The sequence below is a fragment of the Nanorana parkeri genome, unplaced genomic scaffold (assembly GCF_000935625.1).
Source record: "Nanorana parkeri isolate BGI_ZX_2015 unplaced genomic scaffold, ASM93562v1 scaffold63, whole genome shotgun sequence".
NCBI classification, from domain to species: Eukaryota; Metazoa; Chordata; class Amphibia; order Anura; family Dicroglossidae; genus Nanorana; species Nanorana parkeri.
Genome location: NW_017306331.1, coordinates 1108313 through 1135691, shown reverse-complemented (window position 1 = coordinate 1135691; position 27379 = coordinate 1108313). Strand labels below are relative to the sequence as shown.

At 44.8% G+C, this 27379-nt stretch overlaps 1 protein-coding gene across 2 annotated transcripts in view; it reads left to right on the top strand.

Annotated features, from left to right (window-relative positions):
- The first annotated feature begins 2395 nt into the window (after nucleotides 1-2395).
- Nucleotides 2396-27379, top strand: part of RHOQ (ras homolog family member Q) — a 35107-nt gene continuing 10123 nt past the window's right edge. Inside the window, exons 1-3 of one of the 2 annotated variants that reach the window (XM_018576302.1) lie at nucleotides 2396-2583; nucleotides 11742-11800; nucleotides 26206-26370. In XM_018576302.1, the coding sequence (XP_018431804.1) occupies nucleotides 2442-2583; nucleotides 11742-11800; nucleotides 26206-26370 (366 nt within the window). In that variant the 5' untranslated portion in view covers nucleotides 2396-2441. Of the gene's footprint in view, nucleotides 2588-11741; nucleotides 11801-26205; nucleotides 26371-27379 lie in introns of both variants that reach the window. The other variant, XM_018576303.1, reaches the window with a different exon arrangement.

Genomic DNA, 27379 nt, shown 5'->3' with positions numbered 1-27379 from the left:
TCTTGGATTAATTGGATTGTAAATAAAAATTGTGTGGTCAGCTTATCATAATACTTCACAACTTTCTGAGACTGGATAGCTCTAGCAGAGGGACAGGGGTGGAGGGAAGAAGGGCAGAGGGGGTTTGGATCTAGAAGGACAGTGATGGAGGAAAGAAGGGCAGAGGGGTTCTGGATCTAGAAGGACAGTGGTGGAGGGAAGAAGGGCAGAGGGGGTTTGGATTTAGAAGGACAGTGGTGGAGGGAAGAAGGGCAGAGGGGGTTTGGATCTAGAAGGACAGTGGTGGAGGGAAGAAGGGCAGAGGGGGTTTGGATCTAGGACAGTGATGGAGGAAAGAAGGGAAGAGGGGTTTTGGATCTAAAAGGACAGTGGTGGAGGAAAGAAGGGCAGAGGGGGTTTGGATCTAGAAGGATAGTGGTGGAGGGAAGAAGGGCAGAGGGGGTTTGGATCTAGAAGGACAGTGACGGAGGAAAGAAGGGCAGAGGGGTTTTGGCTCTAGAAGGACAGTGGTGGAGGAAAGAAGGGCAGAGGGGGTTTGAATTTAGAAGGACAGTGGTGGAGGGAAGAAGGGCAGAGGGGGGTTGAATTTAGAAGGAGAGTGGTGGAGGGAAGAAGGGCAGAGGTGGGTTGAATTTCGAAGGACAGTGGTGGAGGGAAGAAGGGCAGAGGTGGGTTGAATTTAGAAGGACAGTGGTGGAGGGAAGAAGGGCAGAGGTGGTTTGAATTTAGAAGGACAGTGGTGGAGGGAAGAAGGTCAGAGGTGATTTGAATTTAGAAGGACAGTTGTGGAGGGAAGAAGGTCAGAGGTGGTTTGAATTTAGAAGGACAGTGGTGGAGGGAAGAAGGGCAGAGGGTTTTAACTTTATAAGGACAAATGTGGAGGAGAGAAGAGTAGAGGGGTTCGAATCTAGAAGAAGGACAGTTTAGAGAGAGCACGGCAGATTCTTTGAATCTGGCAGAGATACATTTATGGAGGAGCGAAGGATAAAGGGTTTGAATCTAGAAGAGGATCAAATGAGACAAAGCAAAGGGCCAAGGGGTTTGAATGCAGAAAGGACAATTTTGGAGGAGAGTAGGACAGAGGTATTTGAATCCCGGAGAGGAAAAGTTGTGGAGGAGAGAAAGACATAGAGATTTGAATCTATAAAGATAGTTGTGGAGAAAAGCAGTGTTGAGGGTTTGACTCTAGAAGGACAATTGTGGAGGACAGTAGAATAGAGGAGTTTAAATCTAGAAAGACAAATGGAAGAGAATAGGGCAGAGGGGTTTAAATTTAGAAAGACAGACAATTGTGGAGGAGAGAAGGGTAGAGGAGTTTGAATATAGAGGAAGGAAAGTTGTGAAGGAGAGAAGGGCAGAGGGTTTGACTCCAGAAGAAGGTCAACTGAGGAGAAGTGAAGGGCAAAAGTGTATGTGTGCAGAAGAGGGACAATTAAAGAAATCAGGGAAGAGTGGTTTGAATTCTAAAGGGACAGTTTTGGAGAAGGGCATAGTGGTTTGAATAGAAGGACAGTTGTGGATGAGAGAATTATGTAGGGTTTGAATCTAGATGTACAATTGTGGATGAGGGAATGATGGAGAGTTTGGATCTAGAAGGACAGTTGTGGATGAGGGAATGATGGAGGGTTTGGATCTGGAAGGACAGTTGTGGATGAGGGAATGATGGAGGGTTTGGATCTGGAAGGACAGTTGTGGATGAGGGAATGATGGAGGGTTTGGATCTGGAAGGACAGTTGTGGATGAGGGAATGATGGAGGGTTTGGATCTAGGAGAAGGACAATTGTGGATTAGGGAATGATGGAGGGTTTGGATCTAGAAGGACAGTTGTCAATGAGGGAGGGTTTGGATCTAGAAGAACAGTTGTGGATGAGGGAGGGTTTGGATCTAGAAGAACAGTTGTGGAGGAAAGAAAGGTAGAGGGGGTTGAACCCAGAGGAAGGACAGTTGTGCAGGAGAGAGGGGTTCAGTTCCAGAACAGGGACACTCTACTGAACACTGCTATAGAACCAAATTCTGCAGTTCTTTCCTGCACCTCTCTCCAGAAATCAGGGACAGCAGTCTGCTGCGATCCCAGCAGAGCTTGGTCAGACTTTGTTGCCGTGCAGCATGTAGTAGACAGGCAGGCTGAGAGGACAGCTTGGCAGCTCACAGCAAGCAGGCAGCCCACAGAAGGCAGGCAGCCCCGGCAGCAGTGACATGTGGCAGAGCTGAGCTTCCTCTCCTCCCGCAGGCAGCACTTTGGAGACGGTCCCTTAGGCGGCACCTTCACAGCCTGTGCTGTGTGTCTCCCTCCCAGCCGAGCGAGGCTGACACTGCAAAGCCGGAAAGTGCTGTGCCCTCCGAAGTTGGGGGAGGGGGGGGCACTTGGCTGCCACTTTTGGGAGAGGAGTGTCCGCCCGTCCTGCCTTTCTCCCCGGCCACACTCGCTAAGATGAGGATCCATGGCGAATGGCACCGGCAATAGCATGCTAAAATGCGTGGTGGTGGGCGACGGGGCGGTGGGCAAAACTTGCCTGCTCATGAGCTATGCCAACGACGCCTTCCCGGAGGAGTATGTGCCCACCGTGTTCGACCACTATGCAGGTAAGTCCACACTTTTACCTCCGTACAAAACAATGGGGGCACAGGGAGGGGAGGGGAGGCAAGGAGTTGGATTTTCATTTCAGAAGATGGAGCAATCCATGACATCATAAGTACTGCTGCAGATGCCAGAGACACACAGCTGTCAATCAACTCAGCAACACAGCTGGCCAAGAGGTTCTGCAGCAGCGGGGAGCAGGGTGACCTCTGCTGGACAGGGGCGGTCGGTGCCGCCAGGGACTTCACTACACTTTTCCCAGCGGGTGACCCAACTTGCTAAGGTCAGCGGAGCAACAGATGTGGGATGGAAGAGAGTGGTGTGCCCAAACCAAGACTAACCAATCAGAGTGAGCAATGATCTGATGGGGGGGGGGGTCACTGCCAGGAGGACCAGTGACTGGCATGTATCTGGACACATGTGCAGCACTAAGGTTGGCAATTATTAATTGATAAGTAGAGCTCCTGCACGAGGCGAGAGAGCAGCAGTGACTAGTCTTTATTACAGGAGGGGGTGGAGACAAGACCAGTCACCCTGCACGAGGAGAGAGAATAGCAGTGACTGGTCTTTATTACAGGAGGGGGTGGAGACAAGACTAGTCACCTGCACGAGGCGAGAGAGTAGCAGTCACCGGTCTTTATTACAGGAGGGGGTGGAGACAAGACCAGTCACCTGCACGAGGCGAGAGAGTAGCAGTGAATGGTCTTTATTACAGGAGGGGGTGGACACAAGACCAGTTACCCTGCATGAGGAGAGAGAGCAGCAGTGACTAGTCTTTATTACAGGAAGTCCCTGAACAGGCAATTTATAGGAGTTTTTTCATGCCAAATTCTGCACAGATCTGGAAGAAATCCACAAAGCACACCAAGATTCAAGAACGAATACACATGGCTCTTGTATTTAGACAATATTTTCTTATCCCTGACTTCATAAGGGTAATTAACCTTGCCAGAGAGAATCCGGAGCGCACAACTGCGTGTTTCTAGTTCTCAGACCCGATGTCTAACAATAACAAATCACTCTTAGAACTATTGACAATTTAACTGACACTGCTAAACGTGATTTAGCAAAGGTTAAGAGCGTTGGCAAGTGCCTGGGGTTGCCCGATCAGCAGTCCAGGCTTCCCAGACTTCGGGGCCATGAGGTGTCCCTGTGCCATGTAGCTTTTGCTGGCAGTCCTGGTCATGGTCCTACTGCTGCTCCGGTGCTGAGACGGTTTCCTAGCAATGGTCAGCTGACCCTACTTTCCCCGACATCCCTCTCCTGTACACAATGGTTGTGTTGTCTGCTCTCTGGCCCCTCCCTGTCCTTTCCTGGAAAGCGTTGGACTCATCCATAGAGATAACGATGATGCCACTTGTATTATGACTGTGAGATCAGCAAGTGGAGCTTCTTCCTCTCCGTGAGGAGGATTCCATACAATCGGGGAGTCAGCGTTGTGGGAAGTTAGATGGTGGTGCAAATGTCAGAAAAACCCACTGCGATCTTCTGCAATAGGGAAAATAAGTGGTGTCTGCGCTGCACCCAGCAACCAATCAGAAGTCAGCTTTCATGTGCAGGTAAAGAGCCATCCTGTGATCTTGTTGCTGGCAGTGAGGATGGCTCAGCAGGGACGCTCCTTCTCCTACGGCATTGCTCCCTTGCAGGGGAAAGCAGCATAGTATTGCTGTGTTAATGCTCTTGGCCTCACCATACATGTTACAATCTTTGTACAATCCATTATAGATATACCAACTGCTTGTCACTGCTTGTTTGGGTCTGGGGAGGAAAATAACAATGTTGTACTCACCCGATCCTCCAAGTCGCGGAATTTCCCTTTAAATTGTAATGTTGATATGAAAGTTATTTCTTATATTTTTTTCTTATATGACTGGTGAGCATTCAGTTGCTGAGAGTTCCCTTGTTTCAGATTCTGCCTCGAGTCTCCATCCCTGTGTAGCAATAGAAAACAAGACGCTTCATACTTTTCTTTACGCCGGGCGATCTGTTAAATTATGGCTCATATACCGTACTTCCGGGTATATTGGATATCGTGTCCCCCCCGCTGGGTGCTGTGGTTCTGCCCGCTAGCTGCATTGTCATTACAGGACACAATAGTTAGCGGGAGGAACCACTGAGCGCAGCGGGGAACACAATATCTGACAAACCAGGAAGTGTCCGATGATAGCGGCACCCCGAGCGAAAAGTCAACACACCGGCTGCCGGAAAGGAAAGTGTTGCTCTACATCTTTTAGGCCTCATTTACACTGGTGTACAATACGCTGCGTATGGAGCCGTATATTTGTGATGCGTAAAGATACGCAAACCGAAAATGGACCCGAGATGTGTCCGGGCTCCGTATTTCTGCGTATTTTGTGTGCGTACGCGCATATATGCATATGTGTGCGCGCGTATACGCAAGTACAGTACATTGAAATCTCTATTAAGAATTATGCATTCTGGGATTGCATGCAGTGCAAGCACATACGCGCATATACATGTATATGCGCAATATACAATTTTGCACTTGCATTGTGTGTGCATGAGGCCTTACTGGGAGCCGCTGACTTATTTTTTTAGATTGAAGACAACGAGGGGAAATGGTCCACACTGGAGCAGACAGAATCTGGAGTAGCTGTGCGTGGTAACCAATCAGCATCAACCTTCCATTCTCAAACCTTAACTGAACAAACTGAAGAGAGAAGCTGATTGGTTGCCATAGGCACTTGAACGCCTTATAAGATTTAACTCCTGAGTTTAGTGTCTGCAGTTAGGAAGTGGAAAGGGTTATTCATTCCCAATGCTCCCTCAGAAAACTACATGTCACTCACTGATAAGGCCCCATTCACACTAAGCGACATACCTTTTGGAGCGGATCCGCGTGGCCGGGATAGCGCGACAATCCAGCGATGGTAGCGTGACCTTCACCGTGGGGCTGCATTAAAAAAAAGAAAAATCGCGCAAAATCTGGCGAAAAAATGTTCCTATAGACTCGCGACCGCGACGGGCGACATGGAGCTGTACTTTAAGACAGCTCCATTGAAAATCATTGGCCAGCGACTTCTCGCGATATCGCGCGGCAAAAATGCGCGATATTGTGGTGGAAATCGCGCGGCAATCCGCTTAGTGTGGATGGGGCCTAACACATTTCCTCAGAAGTCCTGAACATTATCCAGTCGGAACCTGGAACCCTCCAGAGGAAACTACAACCTGCAGAAAAAGAAAAATGTGCAGCCTTATTGAAGACCCTTTAACACTGAATTCCAGGCAAAAATGGAGACCCACCACTGAAAATTCCTCTATATAAGTCTTTTAGTGATGAACGATGTGGCGATGGTTGTACAGGGACTGGCGTGTTGTCCCACATCAGCTTGTTGAGCAGATTGGGCCAAGTTTTAATTCTGGTCCATGTTCACCCCCCCCTTGGCTGCCCCTGTAAAAAAACTCATATTGGCCATTCATTTTCATATACCAGATGAAGCCAAATGCTATGCACTCTGGTCGAACAGCCAGTTAAAACCACTGCCTATTGGGGTAACGCACGTTGTCTGGGCAGTTGCGTGGCCACCAGTGTTGTCAAAGGGTTCATCCAAATTCTGCCTAAATGAACGTTCCTGTGATTAGTTAGCTGCAAGGATTGCTGGGACACGGCTCGGGAAACTGCAGGGACCTCTCAAGCTGGAGCTGTTTGCTTGGATTTAATAGAACCTCACAGCTTTTTAGGCCCCCGTTCACACTGAGCGTTTAATCGCGCTATTGCCGCCGCAAAATCGTGCATATTTCCCTGCGATATCACTCTATGTAGCTTGTCCAGTGCATTCCAATGGAGCTGTTCACAGCTCAATGTCGCCTGTAGCTCATCGCTGAAGCTTGTCGCTTGTACATTACCCTTTTTTCGGCGGATGTCGTGCGATTCGGACCCAATAGACTCAATGGTGTCGTGCGAAATTGCGCATTACCGGCGATATTGCGCCACTTCGCGCGGCAGAAGGATCACAAAATGCAAAATGTAAGGAAAGAATGATGCCACATCAAGATCCCTGTTGATTGGTTGCAGCCCAATGTAGCAGCGACGAAGTCCCGCCCAAAAGACGCACTATGCAGCTCGATAAAATGTGTACTGTCGTTCAATATCGCGCAATGTAGCTCAAAGCCGTTCAGCACGAAATCGCATGGAAAAACGTGCAATACCCATGTCGCTCAGTGTGAATGGGGCCTTAGTGTTTTAGTTGCTGTGCTGCATCAGGTGACCCAGACTGTGAGAAGATAATACCATTGTATTTAATTTCTACACATTTTTGTCATTGTCTGATTGACTGATTACAATTAAAGTCCGACAATTAAAAACAAAATGCACTGAAAACCTGACCGAGGTTCTAGGCCTTTACTTTTGAAAGTATGTTTATTGCCATCTTTGTCCCTGTCAGGGATATTTTTTACTTATTCCTGTTCTGGGATGGCACCAGCCCCTCAGAGTGGGAAGTGAGGGGAAATCTTCTGAACATAAACACAGATAGCAGTCAAAACCGGACAAAGGAGTAAATCTTTCACCCAAAAAAAAAAAAATACAGCATCATGTTGCCCATCCAGGGCAAAGTAATAATACCTCCTGATAGCCCACCCATATCTTTTGCCAGCAAGGTACACTTATCATTCCATGTTCCGTCACCACCTACCTGCTCGCTCTTTTGCCCTAGCTTCCCAGTACATGGAAATGACCCCCCCCATGTGGCAGTACTTGGCCCTGAGCACCAGGTTGACACCCAAGCTTACCCTGGGTGGCGCCCTGCAATGGGGAAGCACCTTGGGAGCTTGGATGGATGAATAAACATTGCACAGGGGGGTGGGTTATGAGGAGACGCTCTCGCTTATGTTGAGGCCCCACACATACCAGTACAGTAATGGGACTAAATAGTTATATGCAGGGGCTTGGCACAAACCAAGTTCACCCAAGCTTGTGCAAAACTTTCACTGACACCCCCCGCCTGGACTAATCAGTTGTGTGGGGGCATTCCCTGCCCTGCAGCTAAATGTTACAATAGGGCTGGGGACTGCCCCACCACAAATGATGGACTAGAAGGGGAGGGGTGTGTCGGTTACGGTTTTGCACGGCTTGGCCCAACTCGGTTAGTGCCAAGCCCCTGTATATCACTAGCCTTTCCAGCATTTAATAAACTTTGCTGGATCCTAGGGGTGCACAAACCTGCAGCAGACTCCAAAACCTTTCTGCCATACTCGAGTCTCAGTCTTTGTTGCTTTAAAAAGCTGAAAAATAAATGACCTCTGGAGTTATCTTCTGCTTATGCATTCTTCATTTTATACCCAGGTTATTGCGATATGTAATAAATCTGACAGATGTCCTAATGTATGCGGAAAAAATTAATCCCATCAGATGCTAATATTAGCCATTACCCAGAGAGGAATGACCTTCAGCCTTGAGCATGTATTATAGTTCTATTTGTAGAGCGTAGGGATGCCATCATGCTTGGGAAAAGTTGGTTTTCTTTCATTTTCTTTTTTTAGGCTTTTTTTTTCTTTAATAGTTTTTTTTGTTTATAATCACCTAACGAAATAATTAAACGTCACATCAGATGAGGCATGACCTACAGCCTTGCTATCCTGTCCTAGAGTAACAATGCTCACTTAACATATGCAATCTATGGAGGAACAGCATAGTTCCCCTCTATTATGTAAGGGAGATGTTCTGTAGGCCACAGAGGAGAACAGGACAGGGTTGATAACACTGCAGAGTACACAGGACAGCACACAATTTCTTGCAGGATCAGCGGGTATTTTTTTTGTACTCGTTAGCGGTATATCTAACAGACATGAGAAATTTGGAGAAGTTTATCGTTATGGTTTTATACACTTTAGGGAAGCAGTTTATACACTTTAGGGAAGCAACTGTTAAAGCTTCTCTAATTTTCATTCATCGTTGGACTAAGACAGCCTCGGGGGATGTATACTAACAAATATAAAGTTTTACGCTACTGTGGTCAGGTAGCTTGAAGGAATTGGTCATAAAAATGGTCACCGGTTGCTTTTTAGTATATTTCAAATTTGGCTTGTGCTTATCTGTGCACAACTGTCTGTTACCATATACTGTATATAGTGTCTTCAGTTAAGGGTTGTCATAGACCGGAGATGACCATTTCCCAATCTGGCTTGGTCTATTATATCCTATATATGGGTGGCTGCGGACATCGGTGGCTGTCTAGAGAAATAATCAATTCCCACATGTTGACAAAATCTATCCTTATTGATGTTTTTGCCTCCTGTGATCAGCTCAGCAGCTCTAGCTACACCCTCTTTCCAGCTCTTCCCCACTTCACTGCCATAAACCTAGCCAGGTGTGCAGGTTTAGGGACGGCTGTGTAAAGGTGCCCATACACTGTACGAGAATCGCGGGAAATCCCGCGATCGTACGAGAATCGTGCAGTGTGAATGAAGGCGTGCGACCGTTTCTACTGTACGGTCGCACGTCTTTTGTCTAAGGAGCATGCTAGAAACCAGACGAAAATCTTACGATTTTCGGCTGGTTTGAATGATGCTCGGGAGACAAATGTCGAACGTGCAGATGTGCGCACGCGCATACTGCCCGTTCAGCCTAGCGGTCATCGGATGCCCACCCCTCAGGGGTGCGGGCTTGCGATGATTGCAAGTAGGATCTGCCTGTCCAAGATCGGCAGATCGTACGTTTTTTATAAATTGTTTCTCGGCTGGTTTTCCAACATGCTCGAAATACAAAAGTCGTGCGACCGTATAGTAAGAACGGTTGCACGCCTTCCATACACTGCACGCTTCTCGTACAATCGCGGGATTTCCCGCGATTCTCGTACGAGAATCGTGCAGTGTATGGGCACCTTAACAGTTGACCCTGAAGGTGGTCAGGCTGTGCCTGGCCCACTGAAGTCTGTGGATGGCGTAAGCATACACAGAATAATCCTACACTATACATTTTACAATGTTTTGAGTCTTTCCTCCTCTGCTAGCAGTGATTGGACCTACTGGCTTAGTCAGTTATACACAGGCTACCACCAACATGAATGCAGACACATTGCTGGACTTCCTTATTGGAAAGCCCAGCATGCCGTAACATTGTGAGTATCATGAAGCCACCCTTTAATAAATGTTTATTTGTAAACACAATTGTAAACAAACATTGTTAAAGTGATCTTTACTGGAACATTGACTTCCTTGGGCAGCATGACCTGACCCTGAGGAGTGTTGTGGCAAAATCTGCCCTCTGTATTGTGCTTGGCTCAGCCTAAACTTCCTCTTTGTAGGCTATATTAGGATGGGATACCGTGCAGTGCCTGGCAGAGCGTCATAGAATAGCTGAACAAGTGTATGAGACGGTGCCAATCTTCTCCGATAGTCAGCACAAGCTGCTTATATGCCAGCAGAGGTGTCATTTAACACACAGCCTTTTCTGGGAGTACAACATCGCAGGGAAACAAGTTATGTCTGTCGGACACTTTAGGGAATAAAAATGTTATGAAATGTTCATATGATCGGCTTAGTACCATACAAACGTGGCAGCTGTTTAGATTTGGCTCAGTAGGAATGTACAGTGTTGGTAATAGATATGTAAAAGAGATCTGAATAATCTTATCAATAGGTGTTTGTTATAAGAACCTTGTTCTTGGTATATACAATATGAACAGTACATGGCGAACACTATTTGCTCTTTTCATACAAAGGCTCTTCTTCCTGGTGCGCTTTACTGCTTTCCCGCACAATTTAGTCTATGGGTCATCTGACTCATTGACAACACTTGCAATGGCTAATCCACCTCGTTTTTCCCATTTCAAATGGAACTATATTTGGAAAGTTTGCTTTGCTTTTGGGCATTAAAAAAAGAAAATTGCCCCTCTCCACACTCCAGTGCTGTCACAAGCCCCATCCCCAGTCCACCTTTGCCAGTCCTCTTTGGGTAGAACAGCAATTCCATTATTCTGCCCAATTTCTGTGAGCCCAGCCCAGCTGTTGTGACACACTTCCTGGGGGTGCATCATCATGCAGGCTGGGCTGACAGTACTCCAGGACTGAGTGTCGCTCAGACGTCATTACATGAGGTTTAGTCCAGAAAGAAGGCTCACTGCCACTGAGGAAGAAGAGCAAGGACCAGTGATATCATGGGACCAGCCAGAAGATTGCAGGAACAAGATATGTATAGGGTCTTTAAATTTAAAAAAAAATACAATGCAAAGGGCTTTGGGAAAGGAGGGGTGGGTATAGGTAATTTCAGTCTACATACCTGGGGTTTTGCTTTAATGCAATACTGGAATATAGAAGGTGCTCAGTGGTAGTACGCTAGACCTTCCGTTTCCAGGAAACCATAAAAACATTTGTTTGAGTCCTAAGCCCCGTTGAAGTAACATGTAAGAAGTGACGGTAGTACAGTATACCTGTAACACATATAGCCACATCGGGTTAAAAAAAAAGCACCTCTTTATTTATGTCAATGTTGGCTGTAGCTTCTGTGCTGACCTTTTACTATTATGAATGAACAATCAGCTTTGCTGGGCTGTAACGGCCCCGACAGTGATGTTTGTTCATTCATAAAACATCACTCAGTACTGCCAGGTGATGTGATTTATTTGGGTAAACTGCCAGACCATTTTGCTTAGCAATGACAGGACTGATTTTGATGGGACCCAGTGCTACATGTACTTGGTCCCTTAGCAAGACTTCTCCTTTCAGGTGCATAACCTAACTGCCAGGGCTGTTGTTTAGGAACATCTGTAGCTCACTATGTCACCCAGCTGTAGTACTTACAATCTCCTTGGTTTCCAGTTATCTTGTGTTTGGGAACAACAGTTGCTAAGAAAATGCTGGTGCTTAGCGACTGGTCCGTTACTTTCACATGGGGCAGGTAGAGTTCTCAGCCCTGTGTAACCTCTTGACATTATATAATGTATATTACATATCATACATGACAGTAATTTGGACATTATAGCACACACAAAAAATATTTTTGTTGTGTATAATAAGGAGGGACAGCAATTTTGAGTGTCTGCAATTCTGTGCCATGGCCCCACCTTTGCTCTGCAAGTAAAGATTAGTAGACTGATAAGCCATATAAATCTTCCCCCTCCATCCACCCATTAGCTTACAGAGCACGCCAATACTGGCTCATGAATTCTGCTTTTAGCTTAACACAATGTTTTTGTTCTTGCAGTGAGTGTTACTGTTGGCGGCAGGCAGTACCTTCTTGGACTTTATGATACAGCGGGACAAGTGAGTATAACAAGTGCAGTGTTCATCAAATATGGCTTTCACACATCTTTCAGCTGGTGCTTTAATCCACATGTCAAATGTCCATACCATTGGACCTCATTTATGAAAGTGTCTGGAAAGTAACTGGTGGTTTGCTTGCAGCATCCAGTGGAACTCCAGGGATGATCTTTTTTCCAAACTTACATTGGTCCATCTTGGCTCGATGTAGGTATCCATAGCTGATATACCTGGAGGGTCGCTGGAGATGCTGAAAATCACTGTGCTACATACAGTAATGGTCATGATGTTCCAAGTGGGGCTCCAGTGGCTTCCCCTCTACACAATGAGCACGGGGAGTCACTCACTCGGCATCACCACCATTTCGAGACACCTCGTATTTTTTTTTCAATAAAGTGTTCTCTGATTGGACGAGGTGGAGAGGAGGGAAGAATTACATAATTATTTCCACCTCATCCAATCAGAGAACACCTATTTATTGAGAAAAAAAATACAAGGTGTTCTCGGAATGGTGGCAGTGCTGAGCAAGCAACTCACTGTGTTCAGTGTGCAGAGGGGAAGCTGCAGGAACAGCACCTGGAAAATCACTGCTGTCACCGTAAGCAGCGCGGACTACTAAAGTGATTTTCAGCATCCTCAGTGGCCCTCTGGATACAGACCGAGGGAGATTGATGGTTATTTTGTATTCCTTCCATTTGCAAATAAGCTTATATAGCTGATATAATCTATATCAGCTTCTTGCTGATAGTCTTGTAGCCCATTCCAGTCTTGTGCAGGTCTACAATCTTGTCCCTCACATCCTTTGACAGCTCTTTGGTCTTGCCCATGGTGGTGAGGTTTGAATGGAAGAAAGAGATTGTGTGGACAGGTGCCTTTTATATACATAACGAGTTGTCGTTAGGAGCACCTTCTTAAATTGACCGGGCTAATCTGTGCATCACATAGCCAGTCTGTGGGAGCCAGAATTATTGTTGGTAGCTTGGGGATCAAATACTTATTTTACTCAATTTATAACATTTGTATCGTGTTCTTTCTGGATGTTTGGTTGATATTCGGTCTCTATCTTTTAAAATACACCTAGGATAAAAATGATAGACCTTTCATTTCTTTGTAAGTGGGCAAGCTTACAAAATCTGCAGGGGATCAAATAATTATTTGCCACACTGTACATGCACTAAAAATAATTTTAAGGTATTTTTTACTGAAAATGTGGGTTTTATAAACAGTTGCTCTAATATTGTGCGACATTAAAAAAAAATGCAACTGCCACCACTTTATTCTACAGGGTCTCTGCTTTCAGGAAAATAAATCATTCTGGGGGGGGGTGGGGGTTAGGTACTCTTTAGGTCTAAAATGTGCATTTTAACATGTTTGCAAAAAATGCATGCGCTGATAGCCAAGGGTTATATTGTCACTTTACTCTGCATTTCACTTTAAAACAGAACTAAAAAAAAAAACAATTTGGTAAATCTGTTACTTGCTTTTACACACAGACTAGGGGTAGTGCATTCTGGCATTACCAAGTTATGGAACATGAAATGTCATCTGCCATATAACTTGTAGAAAGGAGAACAGAATATTGTATGCACAGAGAGAAGGAATATTGTATGCACAGAGAGAAGGAATATTGTATGCACAGAGAGAAGGAATATTGTATGCACAGAGAGAAGGAATATTGTATGCACAGAGAGAAGGAATATTGTATGCACAGAGAGAAGGAATATTGTATGCACAGAGAGAAGGAATATTGTATGCACAGAGAGAAGGAATATTGTATGCACAGAGAGAAGGAATCTTAACAAATGCATGCAGGAATCCTATTTTCTTTGATCATTATTCTCTCCGCTGAACATTTATGGCAACACAAAGTATATTATGCAGGGCAGCTACACAGCTTGTTACCATGCTTGGACAGTTTACATATTGAAATGTGCTGCGTTTATGAATCCAATATGTTCCTGGAGTACTTGGAGAATTGTCAGATGAGTAGGAAGTGGATTTGCCTGGTGCTATTAGTACAAAGCAAGGCAATAAATGAAGGGTTCTCATACTATTCTCATGACTTTTTAAAGTGACACTAAACTCAGGAGTTAAATCCTAAAAATGCATTCAAGTACCTCAACCATTGACAAAAATGTACTTTATTTGTGTATCACTCGGGCTGTAGATCCTCAAGTCATCTCTGCCTTCATGCCCACACTGTCCTTCCTTCTGGAGGGGGGCTACTTGTGTTCCCCATGGTCCCTGTGTGTGCTGTAAAGTAGTCACCGCTCCAAGCTCACTCCCGTGATGGACTATAATCTCAGGTTTAGTTTAGCAATTTTACATTTTTTTTTAAAGTTAAAGGTACTTGAATGCATTTTCAATAATTAACTCCTGAGTTTAGTGTCACTTTAAAGGAGAACTAGTGATTTTCACTCAACCTCATAGTTTGAGTCGACGTGTGACAATGAAACTGTCACATGTCGGCTCAATAGATCGGGAAGTGAGAGAACAAGTACCGCCGCTCACTCACTTCTCGATCATGTCCCTGCAGAGAGTCGTGACTGTCACTCAGGGCTCCCTGCAGGGATTACTCCCCGCTCCGATCCTCCAGCGCTGACTGGAGGAACGGACGGGGGAGGGGGCTGGCACAGCTGGCTCTGCCTCTAGATAGGCAGAGCCAGCTGTCACTCACGCAGCTGGGTGGATCTCGACAGTAATGCGGTATACCGCGAGCTGTAGCTCACGGTATAATGAGCTTTGGGTCACGGGAGGAGGCTAGTATATGTCCTCCCATGACCCTTAGGAGAACTATGGGGGAAAACACTTACCGCATAGTTCTCCTTTAAAGCCAAACGTCTGAATTGAAACAATCCCAGTTAAGTGTACCTTCAGACTAAGGTCCAACAAAGCCCTAACCCACCACTGCCACCACGTCCTGTTCAGTCTGGTTAGCGCTTTGAGACTAATGGGAGCTGGATAACTCTTTTGTAGTGTACGTAGGCCTGACATTAGAAGGAAATGGAATAAAAGTTGGAAATGGAAAATATTTTTAAAAATATTTTGAGTTATTGTTATTCCGGTCAGTACAAAGGTTGCACATAAATCTTTAATATTCATCTGGTAGACTGAGCTTTTGGCTCCTTTTTATGTTAAACAGACTATGCTAAATCCCTTTTGGGTGCAAAGCCCAATATTTCAAGCTCCAATTTGCAAACACAGCTCACTGAGTCAGAGGAGTGACTTCTCCTCCTCACCCCACCTGTGTTGTTCTGTAGGGTAAGGCAAACCTCTTCAGATACGGTCTCATTAGAAAGCCCATAATGCTCTATCACAACTTTTAGTGTTTCTGTATATGTTTTCTTTCTCTATTACAGGACTATAACAGCCTGCATGTTAGGTTTTAGTCCTCTTTTCCACGTTTTCCTCTATGTCAGTGATGGCGAACCTTTTTGAACCAGAGTGCCCAAACTGCGACGCAAAATCAATTTATTTACCTCAAAGTGCCATCGCTGAAAATAAGTTTAGTACTGTCGGGTTTAAAACAAGATAAAAACGAAAAGATCAAGCGCACTGCCAAGGGGTACAAACTTGTGGTGGATGTGGTATAAGGGCAGAGATTACAGTGTGCAAGCTCTATATAAAAACAGAGAGAGGAGCCTTGTGGTAAAACTGAGTAAAAAATGTATTGAGAGCGCTACTACTGTGCTGAAATAAACAGGAGAACTCACATTTAAGAAGTCATCTGCGTGAGGAAATCCAGTGGGGTCCCTGGGTGAATACAGACCTGAAGAGTCCAGTGGTCTGGTGGATAATCTGCCTATGAAAACGAGGGCTGCGAATGGAAGGACAGCTGGCTCTTGCAAGGACTCAGCTAGCCAGGCTGAGCCGTTGCAGCCGGGGGCACTGTGTGTCTAAAGTGCTGTTTGACGTCGGCTCCCTGTCAGTTGGCTCGGGAGGCAGAGTGGTGGTTCGTACAGTGACGAACGCCGACGGGAGTGGTAGGAGGGTCAAAGAGCACTGGAGGGCAGTGAAAACTGGGTCGGTAGCTACGCGTTTCGAGGCGGAGCCTCTTTGTCAAGCTGTGATCAACCGGGATGGGTCGGGTTTAAGAAATGTTCAACATCACTGCCTTAGGCCCCAATTCACACCAAGCGACATACCTTACAAGTGGGGCTGGGATAGCGCGACTGTTCGGGTCGATGTTCCAGCATGGATCGTGCGATCTTCAACGGGCTGCATTCAAAAATAGAAAAAAAGTGGGAAAAAGGGTCCTGACATGGAGCTGTACATTAGAACAGCTCCATTGAATAACATTGGCCGGCGACTTCTCGCGATAATGCACGAAATAGCGGGATTTTACGCACAGTGTTAATGGGGCCTTAGGCAAAATAGGGAAACACGCATATTCAAACATTTATAAACTTAATAAAACACATACACATACACACGTAATGAAACACACACATCACACACTTATTAAAACACACACATTACACACACACAGAACTACTAATAAAAATGAATAAATAAAACATTGCCCCCTTTCCTGCTTACCTGTTTTGGGGTCTCATCTCTGCATCTCTCATGATTGGGGGGGTCAGGGGGGCTGTGCGGCTCCCAGGGGGAGGGGAAGGTTGTTTTGCTCTCGGGAGGGGGAAAGGCTGTGCCGCTCTCAAGGGGGATCAGAACGTCCCGGATCGCCTCTGTAGTCGCTGCCTGATTGTGACTGGCCCGGATCGCGTACTTAGGCGATCTGGGTTGGTCCGATCTGTTTCCATTGCTGGTCCCTGAACCTGGGCTCGCGTGCCAGCAGAGAGGGCCCCGCGTGCCCTCCCTGGCACGCGTGCCATAAGTTCGCCACCACTGCTCTACAGTATGTCCTTTTGCTCCTTTTGTGGTAAAACAAGCCTGGTGTTCACAGAGCTCAGTAGTTTAAGCCAGGGATGCACCGATACCAGTTTTTCGGTATTGAGTACGACTACCGATATTGTTTTTCCGTTACTCGCCGATACTGAATACTGGAAGTCCCATTAAGGCAGCCGGGCGGCGTGTCCTTATTCACCGGATCTGGCACCGTGCAACTTCTGGCTCTTTCCCAAATTTAAAATGACCATAAAAGGTAAAGTTTTTGGATTGATTCAGGACATCGAGGCAGCCATGACAGCACAGCTCACGAAAGAGGACTTCCAGAACTACTTTGGAAAATAGCAAGAATGATGGGATAAGATAACGGCAATGTGTCTTTTACTGTAATTGAACACCGAGTCCCTCCGCACTCCTCATATCGCTCCTGGCCCGTAAGAAAATTGGTGCTCGCAGTGATGACCACGGATGGCGCCGTGCAGACACAGAGAAGAGGATAAGGATCACCAGCACTCAGCAATGTCATTAAGTATGTCCATTTTATTTGGACAAAGTCACAGTGAAAACAGCCAACGTAACATCCTTTGCCCTGATGATGGGACCCTGCGTGGCCCCGAAACGTTGGCTGTTTTCACTATGACTTTGTCCAAATAAAATGGACATACTTAATGACATTGCTGAGTGCTGGTGATACTTATCCTCTTCTCTTTTACTGTAATTACATTTTTGTAAATTTAAGCATTCTCCATATTTTTTGATCACACCTCGTACTCACTAAAAGTGGTACAATAATCTAAAAGGAGGGCCGAATGGAAACAGAAGGAGAGGATACTTCTTGCCCATAGTTAAAATACCTCTACTACCTGTAAGCTGTAAAAAAAAGTAAGAATATTTGCAGATTTTAGCCAGCAACCACAAATATCACTCCTGTGGGCATCATTTTCCAATCTGTAGATACCCTTGTCCTAATCAGAAGCAATATGCGGCCTAATGAAGGAATCTACACCAGAGACCCAATGGAACAGAAGAGAGACTGCACATAGATTCGGATAGCCGGGTTAGCAGGTCAGTCTGAAAATGACAGTTGCCAGCATTTAGGTAGGTAGCTCACGTATAATGAACTGTTCCACCTACAATTATCCATGCCTTGATTACTGTATGTGAAACATTGAAGTAGATCATACGCAAACTTCTCTCACAGATATTAGGAATTATTTTCTTAGCCTGCTAACTATGGCCTGTGATGGGATGTTGGATCTTGCACTTTCATGGCAGCTGGAAAGCCACAGGTTGTCTGAGCTTGCAATAGAAGGAATATAAACCCTTCTATGTTTCATACATGTGTTCAAAGCTTACACCTAAGCAGCAGTTACCACTGCCCTTTCATGGTTAAACATTGGATTTCTGCCCAGAACTTATTTTTGGCTCTACTGGATTGTGTCACAAGCAGCAAAGCCACACTAGAATTTCTTTTTAAACCACAGATGTAGCAGATGGTCTTTGATTTTAAAGATCACAAAGGAAGAGGTGCAGCTTGTACTTTAACATGGGTGTGATGCCATTACTCTACTAAATTCTCTGAACTGCTTCGAGTTGCAAGAAGTGTGAAATGGGAAAATGCTACTGATAGGCCACAGTTGAAGTTACAGTTATTTTTATTAAGATTAGATTCCATTAATACCCACTTTGTCCTTCTGTAAATGGAGTACACACTGACGGGTAGGAGATGAAAGCGTTCATTTTGTAGATGTCTGGAAATGTAATTCCCCCCATATCCTTGGAAGCCACTACGTCAACGAGAGACGTTTCTCCCCTAATAGGACAAAAAAAAAAGACTTGACCAATCAAACCCTATAAACTCCCCAGGGGTGTGGAAATTTTTGACAAAACTACTTGTCCAAGGACTAAAGCGGGGGCCGAATCTACTTGTCCCTCATGACAATCTACTTGTCCTGATACAATTTTTTTTTATTATAACCAAAACCGTATTTAGCAATGCTAAGAAGCGCTTCCCATTGGTCAGTGCCGTCAGGTGACCGCGTTGACCAACAAGTGCTTGCAATTTGCGAGCGAAATTCAGAATACATGGAACAGGTTGCACACGATCGCAGTTGAAAACACTGCGCGTTTATTCTCATGCAGATGGGGGCAGTGGGCTGGTTTTGGGGAAAAAAAATGTCATTTGTTTTATAGTTTTTAAGATATTGCCTTCTTATTTTTTACATTTTTATTTAGTTACATTTTTTATATTTTTTAACTATTTTTTTTTTAAACTTAACTGTATTGCTATCTCCCCCCCTCCCAGAAAGAAAAGAAAACTAGCCCTGCTACTTGTCCGTAGCAGGGCTAAACCAGTGAAAAAAGCACTTGCCCGGCGCCCGGAAATACATGTCCCGGGCGTCGGGCGATACGAATTCCACACCCCGGCTCCCTATAAAATGTTGTCATATTATACAGACAGCAGATAAGGAAAAAGATGTGTACTGGCTTCCAGAGATTAAAGGAAGGCTTTCATTAAAAAAAAAACAGAGGCCACCATTTCTGACTACACATTCTAAAATGCTAATTCCGTGGGTCATCCTGACCCACCAACTTCACTACTTTAAGGCTACATGCACACGTGGCTGTTATGTGCGGCTGGGTATTGCTGAGCAAGAACCTGCAGATTCTCACGACAGGAATCCTAGGTGGGTCCGCTCAGATGTGGCTTCATAACAGGCTGACAGCGGCCTCATCTGTCCGTGGCTGTCCACGTGTGATTGTACATGGAATAATTACCTTTCCAGCTATGTTGTCCTAGATTGTTCACTTCTCCTGCCTGCTCCAAACTCTTCACCCTTCTGTGAATAACCCTGTTAATGTTTCAAGTGTTTTTAAAGGGAAAATGTTTTAGTTTTGGAGTGGCTACGGTTAGACCCTTTGTAAAGTTTTTTTATTGCTGGGAAGATTATCCCCTTTATTTGTCCCGGTGACCATTCTCATTGACACAGTAAGTGAGGAGAATCCTAAAATGTTCTGTAATCACCAAAACATGAGGTAAAAGGAAAATCCTCCAATGAGGAAACTTGTTCCTGTCATAAATCTCTATTATGGGAGTTCTGTTCACTTTGAAGAGATTTCCTCTTGTTTCCGGTCTCCAGGACAAGAAATGAAGAAAAATCTTCCCAGCAGAATACAGGCAGCAAAAATAATCTTCCAAGCTTCTGCAATATAGATTTAAAACTAGTTTTGGTTTTCTAAGCAATTTTTAATGTCTAAAGTAAATGGGGGACTTCATTTAAATAACTACCATTGCAAGTGAGAAGACTAAAAATAAACAATAAAGGTGATCAGCGCCAGTAAGTGTAATGTGGAAATAAGAGCTACCAAGCACTAAGGATATAACTAAATATCTGGAAAATGTGAAAAACAATATTGTGCCGAGCTAATAATCATACATATCTAATAAATTGAAACATATATAAATGAGTCACATATATGAGCCTTCAAACAAATGAGGCATAAGAAATATCTACACACATACAAAAAAGCAATATAGGCAAAAAAAGTCCCAAGGAAAAAACAAACGCAAACAATGGTGATTGTGCAAAAAATTCCTCAGATGATTCGCAGCCAATGTGCATATAACTCTCAGGTAAGGATAATCACACAATGCAGGCAGACCTTCACCTCCACCCAGTGAGTGATGATAACAAGTGAATGCTCACCTGGGGAGGTAGACCTACAGAGCTAGGTCAAATGCACTTTTTCCCTTCTTAATGGGGGAGGGAAGCCCATGCACAGAAAAAGGCGATAAGGTCTCCTCAGATCACAGGTACCAGTATAAATCCAGGTGGAAAGAGAAAAAGGACAAGGACATAGTGCGTAACGTCCAATAAAAATGCAATTTATTAAATAAAAAATGCGTACTCACAATGATATAAACAGTACAGGCATTGGGTATTGCTGGATCGGACCAGCAGGGCAAATGGCAGCAAAGCGATAAAAAAAACTGTTCGTCCTGCTCAGCTCAGTGCGGTGACATCAGAAGCTCTGCCCTACGTGACTTCATCACGTGTTTTGACGTAACGTACGTAGGGCAGAGCTAATTTGTTGTCCTAGATGCTGGTAAAGCTATTTATATCATATATTTGAGGTGTGATACCATCAACTGACTGTTACCACAGATGTACCCTGTACAAAGTGCACTGATGTTACCTTATTCAGATATGTCTTGTTAACACTCCAGAAAAAGTTTCTAGGATCTCTGATCGGGTGAAAGGTATCATACAGGGAAGGTTCCAGGCAGGGCTTTGTCCATTTACACCTGAGTAATAAAGTTTTATACCGATGCTGAGTTTGTGGCTGCTTCTTTTTTTGCTTGGACTCCAAAAACCTTGCTGGTAGGACAGAAGTGACTGAGTTAAATATGTAGGCATAAACACGTTTCCATGGCTTTTGATTGGCAGATCCTTTTTTTACCTGCTCCTTGTGGGTGGGGCTGTCTCTCAGATGCACCCACCAGACAGGTCTGAAGGGCCCTTTAAAACATGACATGCTTCTGTAAAACCAAAATTCACCTTAAACTATATTTGGCCTTTAAATTAAATAAGAGCTCTGGGCTACCCTCCACACTGCAAGGGTTAGGTGCTTGTTTTTATCCAGGGTCTAAAATAACAAAGACATACTCATTCAAACCTCGGTCCCACCTGGCTGCTAGACCGGTCCTTGCAGACTTAACCCTTGCAATAGGGGTAGGAGTTTTTCATTAAATCCACCTCTAGTTTTTATCATTTTTCCTTTCTTGCTGCATATATGTGTTTAGTTTTCTTTGATATCTGTGTTATGTATGAGGGGCATAGAGTATGAAGAAACTTCTATTCAGACTTGCTTCTTATAGCTGTGATCTTCGGTGTGTGATATGTACCAACAGTAAGGCCTTGTTCACACCAAATGCAGAGCAGATCCGGTCAGGTTTCTGCACACGCAGTGCAGTGGGTTGTGCCGCTTTTTGATGCGTTTTTGCCGCGTTTTTTATGCGTTCCGGGCCGTTTTTAAAAAAAAGTTTAACATGGGCTTTCAGGCACTTGCATGCGTTTTGCATGCGTTTTTGATGCGTTCCATAGCAGGTAAAATAGGGCTTGCCGCAGTTTTTTCACCTGCTCTGGATCTGCTCTGGATCTGCACGCTGTGATGTGAACTGGAGCTCAAAATACCATTGGAATACATTGGACGCAGTTTTGATCCGGTCTGCACCTGCTCTGCTCTGGATCTGCTCCGCGCTTGGTGTGAACAAGCCCAAAGAGTGGTAGATCGTTCTGCATGGAACCCAGCAAAATGGTAAAAAGAGGGCAGACAAAAATTAAGGGGAAAATGACAAGACTGCATGTATGTCACAGATACAAAATGTGTAATAAGATTTATATGATTTAAAAGCTATTTAATTATTATACACCTTTAGGCAACTGGGGGGCAGTAAAAGCAGTTGGTTGATGTGCGTTTCTGTTGATCTGCTCACCTCCAATGTGATATGGCGGACATACACATTGAAATGGTTGCAGTGAGGCAATTTTAAGTTAGCATGTTGAGTTTGACCGGAGGAACCTCCAGTCAAACTCACCCATTGAAGTCGATAGGATTGTGCCGCAACTGCTTGCCAAACACCTGGCACAATATTCCAATGTAAAATCCCCCTGAGGATAAAAAGAACAAATAAGACATTTAGGCAGCAATTTCTCCTCCTGAATACCTACAAACCGCCATTCAGCCGCTTGCTGATCCACGGCAACAGAGACTGCCAGCAGTGCCATTGGCAAAGTCTGCTGTCCATGTGAATGAGGCCTTAACATAAAGACTTATATTGTATTTCCTTTAAGCCTTGCAGTACATTGTGGCAGATCTGAGTATTTCAGGGACAGCATGGCAGTAGCTTCCATTTTGCTGCGACTTTTATGTATGATTGTTGGCTATGTAGAGACTCATCAGCCTATAAATAGTTCCCCTTCCAACTTCTTTTCCAGTCCGCTTGTCATTGTTTATTTACCGCTTGTTAAATCTCACGCTTGTTTCCTTTTCATTAGTAAATCATGTAAATGGCCATTAAAGTGCATTCTTTCTGCTGCGCGCACGCTAGCGTGTGATCCGCAAGGCTTGATAATTGCCGGGACATGCAGTGGTAATTCTTGACCTTGCTCATGAATGCTCTGTATGCCGTCTGTGAATAGATGCTGCTTACACTGCTGCCTGTGCCAGGGAGCCATTACTGAACTATACGTCCTGCAAAGTGTGCTCACATTAACCGGCTCCCTGCATGAAGAATATATTGTTCTGTTTCCTTTATTATATTTGTTTTACTGCGGCTAAAAATCCTTTGTGCTAAAGCACTTTCCCTTGCCCGGAATCTCCACCGTGTTTTTTTTATATCGGTGAAGAGCTTAAAGCGGACCTTTACCCATAATCTTTACAATAACAACAAACACACCTTTAGAAATGTTTAGTAATGACAATTTACAAACAATATACTTCTAGATAATTGCCTATGTTCTATCGAAAGGTCGGACTTGTCGAGTTCTCCGACTGGTGACGTCACTTCCGGTGACTGCCAGTAGATTTACACGAAATGGAGCTAGTGCGCATGGCCGTGGAATCCTTTTCGAAATCTCGAATTATTGCCACTGCGCCTTCGTGGCGCCGTCGAATTCTATAACCACACTTGGCACTGCACCTGTGCAGCTATCGGCTCCTATAACCTATGGCAAATATAACTTTGTACTAGGTCATAGAATCCGATGAGCCAATAGACACAGTCGCCATTGCGCACTAACTCTATCTGGTGTAGATTGCCTACTGGCAGTCACCAGATGTGCCCTCGCCAGTCGGAGAGCTCGACAAGTTGGAGCTTTCGATAGAACACCGGCTTTGTATTCTGTGCATACTTTATTTCTCTTTTCTTCCCCAGTCTTCTGACAGTGGCCATGTTTACTAAGGGCAGATTACTAGCTCTCCTATTACTTCCTGAAAATCTGGCACATGTGACTAGCACATGTGACCATGCACATCATCTAAGGGAGGAAAATGCCTTTACCTGAGATCTCATGAGATTACAGATGAGATTTCCCAGCAATGCTCCGCTGATGACAAGGCAATCCCGGTGTGCATTGTTTTGGCAAACTGAAGTCATTTTGTCCTTTCAAAGCAGGAAGTGAATGTTCTGCAAGTGTAAGTATTTCATAATCACAGCATTTTACACCTGACACCAGCATTTTACACCTTATGTTATTATTAATCATCATACATAGAGGGATGCATTGGTACAATTTGAATTTTGAGTGTATAGGTCCCCTGTAATGTAACCCCAGCAGGCTACCTGAGACTTGGAGGTTTGTGAGTTTATTATGGGTGTCGCTAACCACAGCAAATTATGTACCGTTTCATCATTGCAAAGGAATGGAGAAACTGCTAAAATCTAGCTAAAACAGCCAAATGTCTGAATATTCAAAAATCGTTGGCCAAACATTGACCGCAGCCAATCAGCTGTGGTACTGTAAGTGTATTCTGACAGCAGTGCTCCTGCTGCTGTCAGAATACAAGAGCCCGGTGCGAGGAGGGATTTAAGCATTTTTTTCTCATTCAGCCTTGTTCGGCAAACATGCTTAGTAAATGGCTAGCTTAAAGCTGAATGCCAGGTACATGGCTAGTTACACAGTTGAAATACCCCATTGGGAGTTTTTACCAGCCAAAGGGTTTGTATTACTTTCCATCTAGCTTGTACACAGGCCTGCCATACAATGTGACAGCGATGGAGTTGGGTTCCCTACCCCAAGAGTGTGATGACTGGTCGGTGAAGGAACAGCAGGCAGATGAGTCAAGACTGCTCTCTGCTCCTGTCAGAATTTTCCCTATTGACATATTTGCACACAGCACCTGATTAGTGCTGCCCCCTCCCTGTCACAGTCTGAGCTCTGATACTAGTATCCTTCCCTCCCCTGACTTCTCCATCACAATCAACAGCACTACAATCAGCCCCTCCCGACAAGCCAGGGTGCTCGGTGTGTTCCTTGATTCTGAGCTCTCCTTTCAGCCCCACAACCAATCACTATACAAATCTTGCCGACTCAACCTCCGTAACATTTCCAAAACCTTTTTTAACAAATGACACCGCAAAGCTTCTAATTCTCTCTCTTGTAATCTCTCGCCTCGACTACTGTAACTCCCTCCTTGTTGGCCAAACCTTTACAAGGCTATCCCCCCTTCAGTCTGTCATGAATGCGCCCGCCACCTGCCTCTGCCAATCCCTCCACTGGCTCCCACTTCCCCAATTTATAAAATTCAAAATACTAACAATGACCTACAAAGCCATCTGCAACTCCACCCCAACCTACATCATCCACCTCATCTCAAAATATCACCCAAACCGTCCTCTCCGCTCCTCTCAATACCTCCTGCTCTCCAGCTCTCTTGTCACCTCCTCGTGTCTTCCATCCTCTGGAATTCCCAACCCCAATCTGTCCGCTTATCTCCTACTCTGTCCACCTTTAGGCGATCCTTGAAAACTCATCTCTTCAGGGAGGCCTATTCCACCTCGATATAGCCGTCCTTTCAGTTCTTTCATGAAATCATCCGAAACAGTTATTACCTTTTGTATCACTTGCCCCTCCTACTAGATTGTAAGCTCTTATGAGCAGTGCCCTCCTACCTCCTGTACTGAAACTGTACTGTTAATTGTATTGTCTCCCTCAGTTTTGTAAAGCGCTGCGCAAACTGTTTGCATTATATAAATCCTGTATAATAATCATAATAGTAATAATAATACTTTAAGGTGAGATACTTACACAAATTGAAATTAAAGTAAATTTAAAAGAGAACTATGGGGTTAGTGTTTTCCCCCATAGTTCTCTTTAGAGTAACGGGAGGACATATACTAACCTCCTCCCATGACCCAAAGCTCAGTATATAGCAGGCTATTGCCCACAATATACTGAGAGCACCGCAGCTGGGAAGGATCCAGACAATACTGTCTGGATCCACCCAGCTGCGTGAGTGACAGCTGGCTCTGCCTATCTAGAGGCAGAGCCAGCTGTGCCCGCCCCTTCCAGTCAGCGCTGGAGGATCGGAGAGGGGAGGGGGGAATCCCTGCGGGGAGCGGTGACTGACAGTCACGGCTCTCTGCAGGGAGATGATCAGGAAGTGCACTCACTTCGCTCACTTCCTGATCTATAGAGCCGACCTGTGACAGCTTTTTTGTCACAGGTCGGCTCTAACTATGAGGATGAGTAAATCACTCACCTCATAGATCTCCTTTAATGACTTCCAAATAAATACGTAACGGCATTTATTTGTGGTTTTTCTATCTATCTGGAGCTCAGTTTGTACTGCACAGCTCAGTATGATTCTCAGTATGGCTGGTGCCGGTATTTCTTGGCGTGTGGCAGGAACACCTCCGGAGTGCTCCTTTCTGTTTCTTGTGCGTAGCTGGACTTTGGCTGATGTGCATAGAAATGTGTTAAACTTTATATGACACTGTCACAGTGTTTTGGAATCTCCAGTATCTGCTGACTATTAATCATGACTTCTTCTTCCAGGAAGATTACGATCGCCTGAGGCCGTTATCTTATCCCATGACAGACGTTTTCCTCATCTGCTTCTCCGTGGTGAATCCGGCCTCCTGCCAGAACGTGAAGGAAGAATGGGTTCCAGAGTTAAAGGAATATGCACCAAATGTACCTTTCCTGCTGGTGGGAACACAGGTAGAGTGTTAGAGGGGAACTCTGCTTCTGTCTGCTTTCTAATGACAGAGCTTTTTATGTAGCAAGTTTTCAGTCCGCTTTGGAAGCTGGAAAAGTTCTTAATATGCGCAGCGACTCCTCTTCTAAACATAATTTGTTGTCGTACCCACCCTGCTTTGGGGTTATTGGCTGTCAGTGGGAGCCACACTGTGTTTGTGTCCACTCTCAGCATTGCAAAATGAGCAACACATTAGGCACAGTGGGAAAGCTCCTACTGGTTCACAGGGCCAGAAATGTATTCATTTTTCTGATTTAAAGTAGAACTGTAGCCTTCCCTTGACAAATATGTACTTCTGCAATCAATTATAAGAGCATCTGCACTTTTTTTTTTTTTTTTAGATCCCCTGCAAAGTGCCACCAATGCCATGATTCTGCCAGTGGAGTCCACCTAATGCAGCTTCCTGTGATTCTGTGACAACAGTGCTGCACTGCTCCTGAATTCCAAGCAGAATTGACACTTTCATGGCAATCACATTGCTATCACATTGGGACTCATAAGCCCACTATGTGATAGCTGATTAGTACAGTAGGAAAGCTCCTACTGGTGCACAAGGTCATAAATGACCTGATCAAAGTAGAACTATGACCCTCCATAAAAATGTGCTGCTGCAATCAATTATAAATGTATATGTGGCTCCATTGTTTAGTTGGTGCCCCTACAAAGTCCCCCACATGCCTGTTTATCCTGCTAGTAAAGTTCAGCTAAAGCAGCTTCATGTAATGAGATGGCAACGATGTTTCACCACTCCTGAATTTTTTTTTTTTTATTGCTATGGCATTGGGGGCTCCTATGCGGCCTGATTAGTAGGGACTGGTTCTCTTTAAGGAGACATTGCACTACAGAGGGATAAGAAGAGATTGTAGGGGACATGGCTATCATGTCTGCCTTTTCTCATCTTCATTACATGGGCATGATGAGATTAATAGTTTACAGAAGAACAATAACATTGTACAGCCAGCAGGAAGTCAC